Raw genomic sequence first — 11,153 nt, 5'->3', positions numbered from 1 at the left:
AACTCTTAAACACTTAAAGGTGTAAAGAAAAGAAAAATGAATTTGATTCCACTCTGGGTCATAAAATTAGTGTAATAACTCATCTATCAGACGATGGAGCCCAAACGTTGTGCAAAATTCTATTTTCGAGTAAATCCGGGATGAAAGTGGGGCAGTTTTTTTTTCACATTGGATAATGCAGGTGCACGGATTATGCTGCTCACGATTCATCAGCCACTGAAATTGGATCCATCAAACGTCTGTGACACACACACACACAGACCGCCCCAAACATTGAATATCCCGCCCGCTTAATAAAAACCAATCAAATTCGTTTTCCTTACACGGGTAAACTCGTGCGGCAACTCGTGGAAACTCGTAGAAGGAGGCGCGACAAACAGGACAAACGGCCATTTCTGAACACCTTTAAAAAATGTAGGGAGCAATTTCATGTAATATTCTCAGTTTTCAATAGAGGGCGTATGATGGCCTACTCTACTGCATTCCAATGGAGCAAATGAATGACACAATGTCAACAATAATGATAATACAAGAAAAATCAGTAGCACTGAGAATATAGAAAATGGTCATTTTTGAGGTTTGCCAACAAGTGCACTGTGGAAACAGACTGGCATTTGAAGGGTTAAAAAATTAAAAAGGAGTTATGACAAGAACTGATGTTAGTTCAAATCTTTATGCAGCAAAGGTAGCAAATAACATAAAAAATATCTAAAGGATTACAGACAGGAGAGTAATTTTAAGCCAGAGGCATGGAAATGCATTAAGAATCAAGCTTGTATGTTGTATATAAACAGTCCCAGGGCACCAGGACTGATCCCCTGGTTTCCACTCTGCTTTTCTTTGACCGCCTCTCCTGGTCTCTGCCCTGGTGAACCCAGCAGCACTTCTGTCCCTGACCTTCAGTTCAGTCTGGTCCCTGGTTCCTGTCTGCCCGTGGCTGCAGCCCCTCCAGAGAGCCCAGTGTCACCTGCTGGAAGAAACAGCCTCCTGTCTGTGAGTGCTCCTGGTCTGACCTCAGCAGCTGATCCCACAACTCTCCATCTGCCTGCTTCCTCCAGGCTGCTCTGCCCCTTGGCCCTCCTCACCTGTCCTCAAGCCCGTTGTGCTTTGATAAAACTCTCAACCCTCTACGGCACCCTCCGGCAACAAACCTCTTTTTTGATGCTTACATTGTCCTTTTAAATTAAAAAATAAAATAAAATGTTTAGAAAGTATCATGAAAAGTCTGTGACCAAAGAGTCAAAGAGTCAAAGAGTCAAAGAGTGGGGCTGAAGTTGGTGTGACCATTTTTTTAGGGGTAAAGCTGCTGTCCTTACTGGAGCTAAATGGACACAGCACCAGCAAATGGTGTGAAGCATCACTTTTTAACATTTACATTTCAATAACAACATTGAAAAAATATTGTGAACGTGCATGTAATATGTGTTAAGAAAGAAGCATATTTAATTGAGTAAAGACACTTTTTTTAAAAATATATTAAAACAGTGTTTTTCATTCATTGCCTCAGGGCAACATTATGCAATTGGACCACTTTTGTTTGGATGTTTTGATACATTATCAGTGGTAACCAAGCTCCCAAAAATTGGGGTGAATAATTATTTTTGCCCCTAAAATAAATGTTTTTGAGTCGTGACAAATAAATGTAAATAAAAAGTCGTATTTGCATGAAATCAGTCGAAAAACAAACAAAGCACAAGATTAAACGTGTCTGATGTGACCATAAAGTCATGTTCAATAGAGACAGAGGCCGTGGACCACAACCACAAGAAGACTGTGATATGGTTCTGACTTAAGTTGTTCAGGTTGCATCATTGACATTTAATAATAAAGTTGTTTGTGTCTGCAGCTGAGATACATTTTGGAACATTGTGATACAAACACAAGGAAGTGGAGACCCTGAATGTGTCTTTGTTAAATGGGGCAGCGATGGAAATCCATCTAGCAAGATTTAAAGATAAATCACATTCAGAGGTGGAGAAGGGAGGTTAAAGGTGAGTGGAGAGAATCCTGTTGTTTGCATTAACTAAAATACATTTTGATGGAGGATTTAGATTACATGGTGATTCAGTCTATACATTTAGAAGTATTTTCTAACCAATGTTATTTTGTTTTGTCTGGTGCCTACTGTATAAAGCCCTTTGACCATCAGGTGTTGCCATAGCGCCCGTGTTCAGGTTTAATGAGGGATTGGCTCAGATTGCCAAATCCAGACTGACATAATCAGTTTAGACAGCAGCAGCACTCTGTGTAAGAGATCTGTGGATTATATCCTCCGCAGTCGCAGCGGCCTCACTTTGCAAACAGACACTTTTAACAAATTGAGCCTGATTTAATCACAACACTTTCCTGACAGAGGGAGGAGCGGGTGATGCCAGATGGAGCGCCAGGAGGAAATCACCTTTGGAAACGATGAGGAGGAAGAGGAGGAGGAGGAGTACCAGAATGAGGAGAGTGAAGGAGGGGAGACGGATGAAGACATGGCGGTCGATGGAGGCATGGAGCAGTGGAACGGGTTCATTTCAGCGGGGGCGGCGGTGGAGAACGGAGAGGTGGTGGGGGAATGGGTCCCAGGTGAACCGGTGACTCCGCAGCGCGTCTTATGGCTGAAGCGTTACACCAGGGGTGAGTTGAGTTCCTCCACCAGTTACAACCAGTTCTGTGACACTGTCAGCGTTCCTCCATGTCTCTGAGACGTTGCTCCTCTTTGATTGAGTCCACCTGTGTAAACCTCAGCTGATTGGCAGGGCCGTTGCGAGGAATTCTGGGCCCCCTTAAAGAATACTAAAGTGGGCCCCTACCCCCTGACTTTTCCACTTTTTTTCTTAGACTACGTATGTATTATCATTTTTTATTTAGCCTACTTTGTCTATGGATATTTATCTGGGAAGACTTTTCGCCTCTTATCCAAGGGGCTTCATCAGTTCAAACGCAATGCAACGCAAAAAAAAAATTAGCCTACTTTGTTTTGATGCTAAAGCAGCATTACTACGAGTATTAGTCAGGGTCTGATGCAGAATGAATCAGTCATACTCCTGACTACTGGGTTTTTGTGGGCCCTACTGGGCTCGGGGCCCCTAGAATTATCATCACCTTTCTCCCCTGTACTACGGCCCTGCTGATTGGTCATGATGTGGAGACACATACACCTGTCTATACAACAAGGTGACAGTTTAGATCAAAGGGGAAGAGCAGCTGCAGAGCTCACAGACAGGGCTGTGTCAAGGCTGAAAAATATTTCTGCTCAGTGGACAAAGTCTGGAGGAACAGGACTCTTCTAGACCTGGACCTGGTCTAACCGAGACACCAGGGAGAAGAGAGGAGACCTGATGAGGAACCTTCAGTGCTGGTCCCATCAGAATCTGGTTTATCTCCATGTCAGAGTCCTTTACCAGCCCTGATCAGTCAGTCAGCACTCTGTGTTACTTCAGTGATAGATTAGATGTTTTAGATTGTTGTAGATTCATTAATGTGGACTCAAACCTCAGACTGTTTGAACCTTATCAAGGCAAGGCAGCAATTGTATAGTCTATTTTTACAGAGAGTTTGTCTCAAATGGCTTTACACATAATCACAACAACATCCTCTGCCCTTAGACCCTCACATCAACTGAGGAAAAACTCCTAAGAAAACCCTTAACAAGGGAAAGTAATTGGAGACACCTCAGGGTGAGCAGGGTGAACCTCAGGGTGGTCACCAGTGAAGAACCATGAGCTGTAAATCATATTAGCCAATGTTTTCCCTCATTGTCCTCTCTGACTTCCATCAATACACATTTCCCTTCAGTCTGTCTCAACTGGACTCTCTGACCTTAGTGGTCACTTTTGTATGAGGGGACACTACAGACTCATTTCTCTCAGGTGTGTCTCTTTAGGTGTTACCAGTGTTGCCCTCCTCCTGGTGTGTCTACATCACATGACTGTCCTATATGGGCTCTAAAGGTCTGTGCTGTCCCGAGGACAGAGTTTAGGTTTGGTGATGATTGATAGAGGAACCTTGATAACTTTAAAGGGATAGTTCACCCAAAATTCAAATTTCACTCATATCTACTCACCCTCATGTCGACTAAGGGCTGGGAGAATTTTCAGAGTCCTCCGTTCCTTCTCTGAGTTACGGGGGTTAATGGTTGTAATGGTTGTAAATGGTGCTCACTTTTCTTCGTCCAAAAAGACACACCAAAAACATCCAAATACCTCCATACTGCTCGTCTGTAATGTCCCTCTTGTCTTATTGAAGCCCCAACATGAGAAATTGTCAGGAAGAGCAGTGAACTGAGACACTGGGAGCTTCCGCTACAAACAAGCTTAAAATTTAGACTTATTTAATTTTTTTCGGAACAATTTCCCATGTCGAGGCTTCAATACAAGACGGACATTACAGACGAGCAGCATGGAGGTATTTGGATGTTTTTTGGTGTCTTTTTGGACGAAGAAAAGTGAGCTCCATTCACAACCATTATGGACAAATACTGCTGCACTGACCCCCCCGTAACTCAGAGAAGGAACAGAGGACTCTGAAACTTCTCCCAGCCCTTAGTCAACATGAGGGTGAGTAGATAATGAGTGAAATTTGAATTTTGGGTGAACTATCCCTTTAAGATGGGAGCGGGAATATGGGAACTGATGTCAGTGTGATGCTGTTTTGTTGACACGTTACTGTAATGAGCAGAAACTGAGCAGATCCCTGTCTCCACATGTGATGTGTTTAATTCTGTAGGTTTTATTACTAATCCTGTTTCATTCACAACACCAGTGTCCTGTCAAAGTCTTTTCTCTGTTGGGAATCATCTCCACATTTCCATTTTACAGTCACATTTACATTGAAATTCACATTTTCAATCATATATCCTAGTGTGAATTGTGGGATACTATGCTGACTTCACACTGTAGCTGCTCTCTTTAATTTATTATGAAGAGGTGGATTTTAAGATGTTGTTGCTTGGATGTGTTGCAGAGTACCTGTGTTCTCCAGAGGACAACATCTACAACGTCAACTTCTCCCGCTTCAAGATCAGAGACCTGAGCAGTGGAGTGGTCATCCTGGACATCCAGAAACACTGCCCAGCGGGTAGCGCTCATCTTTTTCTTCTCACATTTATCCAGATGGAGAATGTAGAACAAGCCCTGATAGTGACCCCCAGTGGCTGCCACAGCCATTACATTACCAGGAGTGATTGGATACTTAGATAACAACTTGATTTGCTCTGTTTGGTGGAATTTAGACCCTGTGGGGTTAGGGTCTTATGGTCACAATCATCTTCTCACCTTCCGCCATTAAGGCATTAAATAGCAATATGTAGCACTTTATTTCAGAACTGTAGGTTAACCGGTTTTACCATTTTTGTATGGTTTTATTGTTTATTATTTCTATACGCAAACACTGTGAATGTAGCACTTTAGTTTATTTATGAACCGTTGGTTTTATTTTTAGTTTAGTTTTCCTTTGTATTGAACCACTGCGCACGTAGCACTTTAACTTAAAGCAGAAGTAAGTGATATATTTGTGTTAATATAAGTCTTAAATAGTTATATCTTCCGACAGCAATCACTTACATAGAGTGTTTGGTCTGAAACACGGGTCTGTCAGTCCCTCTGCTCTGCTCTGAGCCGAAGAGAAAACATTTATCGTATCCTACAGTTTTTATCCAATGAGGAGAGAGAACGGCATGCAGGGCTGTGTGTGCAGCCAAGGGACGCCGTGAATGTGGTGACGTAGCGACGAGGACTGTTATGGTGCGTTCAAGGAAACTCGTATTTTTCCGACCGTGAAGTGGTACCAGTTCGATCTGGTACGAGTTCACCGGTCGGAAGTTACGAGTGGCCGTTATAGTGACTTTCACCGGTAAAACAGGTCGGAAAAACACGAGTGGGTTGCCTGGAACGCTACAAAGTTGTAAATTGTGACTTGAAGCTGTAATTTACGATTTCAAAAGCCTGCCTGGAACGCAGCATCAGTGAAAACGACCGGACCACTTACTTCTGCTTTAAGAGCTGCTGATTTGATCAGTTTTACGGATTTATTGATTTTATTGATTTATTTGTATAGAATGGAAGCACCCTTCACTCTCTTAAATGTGCGCTTATGTGGGAAAGTACTAGTATGAATGTCTCGTATGTATTGTTTTGTGTATGTGCAGTGGCTCAGAGCCCAAAACAAATTTCCCTTTGGGACAATAAAGTACAATCCAATCACATCACATCAGTTCTTCTGCTCTGGTCTCTTTATTTCCAGAAATTCAAGACGTCATTCAACTTGATACAAACAGATTCATCAGGTACCAGTTCTCCCCCGCCGTCCTGACCGTCAGAGAGATAGGAGCCACGTAAGTCCAACACGTTTGACTCTATCGTTAAAGGGATAGTTCAACATTTTGGCAAATTGGCCCATTGCCATAATCCCTATAGTCATAGCAGTAGGTTCGTTACCTTTAATTGTCGGTGCAAGCTATTTTTAGAACGGCGGAGCGGAGCAGCAGGCTGCTCAGGGCTATGCTATGGAGGCTAAGGGAATTTCTTGGTTTCCCTCATCAAACTCATCAAATACAAAATCCCAAAACTCCAAAACGCTTTTGTGGACAAGTTGTAACACCGACAATTAAAGGTAACGAACCTACTGCTATGACTATAGCGATTATGGCAATGGACTAATTTGCCAAAATGTTGAACTATCCCTTTAATGACTGCTGTGTGATTACAGGAACCATCCCTCTCTTCCATGGGAGAGTCTCAACAAGAAATCAACAATTTACTGACTCATCTATCTGACACACATGATTTATACAGTCCCTACGTCAGGATGAGTCTTCACATCAGTCCACATCAGTCCTTAGTGTTTTTGTATTTGGAATTTTTTCCCCTCTGGGGCAACTAGAAATGTGTTTACATCCTCCGTTTATGAAATCATGGAGACACTGTGTACACGTCCTCTGACTTCTTCCAGGGAAATTGGCTGATCTTATCACAGTGCAGGAATTGTTGCTCTGAGTGTAATGATGATGAATGAGTGAATCAGTCCTATAAATGGCTAAATGGTTGACAATCTCATTTCTTTTAATTCCATTTATTGGTTTTAAACAGCACAGAGTCATGTCAGTTCATGCCCAGGAGCACAGGACTGGAGTCTATTGATTTGCTCCACCAGATTTTGGGCTTAAAAACACAAGAAGCTCAGGTTTGCATCCAGAATTTAGCCTGTGGTTTAACGATACAAGTGTTTTAGTCAAGGCTAATGAAAGATGGTGGTTATATTGTGTCTGAAGTCAGTGAGACCTTTTGTGACAACCCAACTATGAGAAATTTGAATGATGCTGTACTCACTAACATGAGATTTCTTTCTGTCATGACAAAAATGAACCTTTTTTTGTTGATGGACAGAAAATAAAAGGCAGCCTTTTGTGTATCTGGACACATCTGGACTGATGTGGGACTGCTCTGTATAGAAACCACATGTTTACCTCTGAACAGAGACATATCCACAACAACTAGTTACAGTCAAATCTAATGACTGTGCACTTTACTGTGGTGATGACTGAGTACTGACAGAGATAGAAACTAGTTAAAGGGATAGTTCAACGTTTTGGCAAATTGGCTCATTGCCATAATCCCTATAGTTTTAGGAGTAGGTATCTATAATTGTCGGTGCAAGCTGTTTTTAGAATGGCGGAGCAGAGCCGTGAGCTGCTCAGAGCTACGCTATGGAGGCTAATGGAACTTTTTGGTTTGTCTCATTAAACTCATCAAATACACAATCCAACAACTCCAAAACGCTCTGGTGGACAAGTTGTGACCCGCACATTCACCACGCTATCAGATAATAATGGAAAGTTACAAGACTAAATGCAGAGACTACTTGCCAAAAAACTGCCCCTGACAGGAACGCACATCAGCGGTTTTGCATGAATTTACCTCGAAAACAACTCTGTCTTGTAATAATCGGTTATTATTTCATAGAGTGCTGAATGTGCAGGTCACAACTTGTCCACCAGAACGTTTTGGAGTTGTTGGATTTGATGAGTTTGATGAGGGAAACCAAGAAATTCCATTAGCCTCCGTAGCGTAGCTCTGAGCAGCTCGCGGCTCTGCTCCGCCGTTCTAAAAACAGCTTGCACTGAAAATTAAAGGTAACAAACCTACTGCTATGACTATAGGGATAATGGCAATGGGCCAATTTGCCAAAATGTTGAACTATCCCTTTAAAAACTGGTTCGTGTTCTGTTCTGACTTCCACAGCTCCTGCAGGTTAGAGATACGGAAAAAGTTGATGAAGTGTTTATTCACACTGAACATAAACCAACATATTTCACCCTGTTCACCCTTGACCCTGTTAATTAATGCAGCTTTGTTTATTCCGTGATTCTGTCAGAGATGACAGATATTGTATTTTGTAATGCAGACGTTGTCACTCTGAGCTGATTGGCTGGTTGCCTGTCCCTCAGGTTGGAGTTCACGGTGGGCAGCAGGGCCCTGACCCGCTTCCGTCTGATCGAGAGACATTTCTTCAGAAACCTCCTGCTCAAGACCTTTGACTTTGAGATCGGCTTCTGCATCCCACACAGCAGCAACACCTGTGAGCACATCTACTGCTTACCTGACCTGGATCCAGATATAGGTACCACTGACACTTTTACACACACGTTTTAATGTTAAAAAAACATGTATCTTCAGACGATATGGAATGTTATAGAGGCAGGAGCTTGGTGCCGCTTGGAAGGACGTGACCGAATTACGGCTGCTATGATCTTCCTATCAAAAGTTACTCAAATTTGGCCAGAAAATGTATATTATTTACCTGGATCAGTGAGAAGCCTCCCACTGTAACTCAGTGGTACAAAGACATTTTTTGAGTTTTTCCTATGGAAAGACTAAGAGCCAAATTAAAAGGAAATGACAACACTTTTATGTTGACCTCTAATGGATTATCTGCCTAAGGATCGAAGTGAAATTATCCAGAGGGGAAACACTGGCTTAGAAGGTCCCAGACTGAGTTGACTGGTGATAAGAAATATTTCTTAACAGGACACATATTTGTTCATTTGTTGATAGGTTGTTGTTCTCCTTTTTCTTTTTTCTTCTTTATCCTTGTTTTCTGTTTTATTCTTTTCTTTTCTTTTTCTACTTTAGTTGAATTTTGCTTATTCATTTTCTCCCGTAGCTCAGACCACTACTTAATGATGTATGCTTATATGCATTGTTGATATCTTCTGAAAAACAAAATCTGATTATTAAAAACAAGGTACAGTACTCAACAACCTCTAACCCCTTTTCATTTCCCATGGAGGCACATTTTGGTCTAAAACTCTTGAACGGTTGGTGATATAGACACACACACATTGACCATTTCAATCATAATGCAGGTCAACATGAAAACCTTACGGTATTTGGATGCACAACATTCTCTATATGTATGAATGGGGTTTCCATTCCCTCTACATAGACAAATGATGTTACAAGCACAAATATCTTAAAACTCTCGTGATAGTTTAAATAAAGGGCTCATGGTCTTCTGTTGCCTGGAGATTGATCAAAATTGTCCCAATGTCCTTATGTAGAGATTGCACCATGAAGACCTCACTGAAATCAGACAGGCTGTTCTATGGAGGAACTTGACTGTGTGTCACCAGCCCTTAATGTTGCATCCCAAAGTGCGGCTCCTGTTTGTTGTTCACCAACCATCATTTGCTGCTGAGCTGAGCTGAAATCAAATAACTACATTTAAAGGGACATTGTGTAACTTCTCCTGTTATCTCATTGAGCGGGTAAGCTCGGTGCTGCTGCCATGTGGTGTCTCCATGTTTTTACCTTCAGTGGCAGCGTGACGGTAGGAAACCACGGAAACTCAGCGGAGACACCGGAGCTGTCGGCTCAGGTGGAGGTGGTGTTTGTGAAAAGTCACCGCGGTAACGCAGTGAGGAGGAATGGAGCGTTACACTGATGCTGCATTCACCTGCAGTCGGGCAGATGGCCGTTGGTAACAAACCAGATGTCATTTTAGTCACAGAAGTTGAGAGAAAGACAGTAAAACGTGGGTCAGGTAAACAATACCACATCACCATGACAACATATTGTCACGTGTATTGTTTTGCCTCGTGCTGACGGGCCACTTGTTTACATCGAGGCTTGTTTATGCTGTTACGTGCAGCGTCTGTTGTCTGTCTGACGTCTGCCCGATTGCACATGAATTCAGAATTCCTACACAATGTACCTTTAACAATAAATACATTTTAAAAATCTGATTGTCGATGCTCGTATGAGGTGGGTTTAGACTGATGAAAAAATATTTCACACTGAAATGGAAACACTTCTCAATCAGTATCAGACAAATTGCTGGAAATCTGTTGTCACATTTAATAGGAGCAATATGAAAGAAAACAGATTATTCACTTAACATCACTGTGAACACACACGCCATTCACTACTTTGTTTTGTTACATAGAGGCTTGTTTATGCCGTTACGTGCAGCGGCTGTTGTCCGTCTGCCGTCTGCCCAATTTCACGTGAATGCAGCATGAAAAATACGATTGAGTTGCTTGCGATATACAACCGCAACGCTTCCTCCTCCAACGGGAGGAATTCCTACACAATGTCCCTTTAACAGTGGAATCCTCAGGCTCTCTGGTGGTGTTGTTTGCTGCCATATAATTTACATTAATCAGACCATGAAGCATCCACCTGCTGGATCATTTGCCCCCGATAGGAAAAAGAGGCCCTCAATACAACCCTTTGGAGGATGTAGGACCTGAACTTCCTGCTGCCTCCTGCTGACCTCATCTCTCTCTCTCTCTCTCTCTCTCTCTCTCTCTCGCTCTCTCTCTCTCTCTCTCTCCCTCTGTGTTCAGTGGAGGAGATCATCGCCAACCCATTTGAGACGCGCTCGGACAGCTTTTACTTCGTCGACAACAAGCTGATCATGCATCATAAAGCCGAGTACTCCTTCAGCCCACAGCCCGCAGTGTGAAGAAGGTACCAGCTCAGGGTCGGACAGATTTCACTGACTTGTTGTGTTCGTTGCATCGAGAGCTCTTTGCCTTTCAGTCAGTTCCATTCACCTGTCAGACCCAAAGACACATGACAATCCTTCTATCTACACAGTTTAGGCCACACCCCTCTGAAGTGATCAGCTTTCGTTATTTTTTGACCATCACAGGCACAGACTGCACA

The 11,153-nt window shown here is 42.6% G+C and overlaps 1 protein-coding gene across 1 annotated transcript; it reads left to right on the top strand.

Annotated features, from left to right (window-relative positions):
- Positions 1-2,259: 2,259 nt before the first annotated feature.
- Positions 2,260-10,950, top strand: mmp25a (matrix metallopeptidase 25a). Its single transcript, XM_085785319.1, has 5 exons — positions 2,260-2,622; positions 4,951-5,064; positions 6,229-6,319; positions 8,432-8,604; positions 10,832-10,950. Exons 1-5 carry the CDS (start codon positions 2,376-2,378, stop codon positions 10,948-10,950), a joined length of 744 nt encoding a protein of 247 aa, XP_085641445.1. The 5' UTR covers positions 2,260-2,375.
- The last annotated feature ends 203 nt before the right edge of the window (positions 10,951-11,153 follow it).

This window comes from Trachurus japonicus, chromosome 8, assembly GCF_045865225.1.
Source record: "Trachurus japonicus isolate A0001 chromosome 8, Traja_1.0".
Taxonomy (NCBI): domain Eukaryota; kingdom Metazoa; phylum Chordata; class Actinopteri; order Carangiformes; family Carangidae; genus Trachurus; species Trachurus japonicus.
This window is presented reverse-complemented; position numbering and strand designations above follow the sequence as displayed.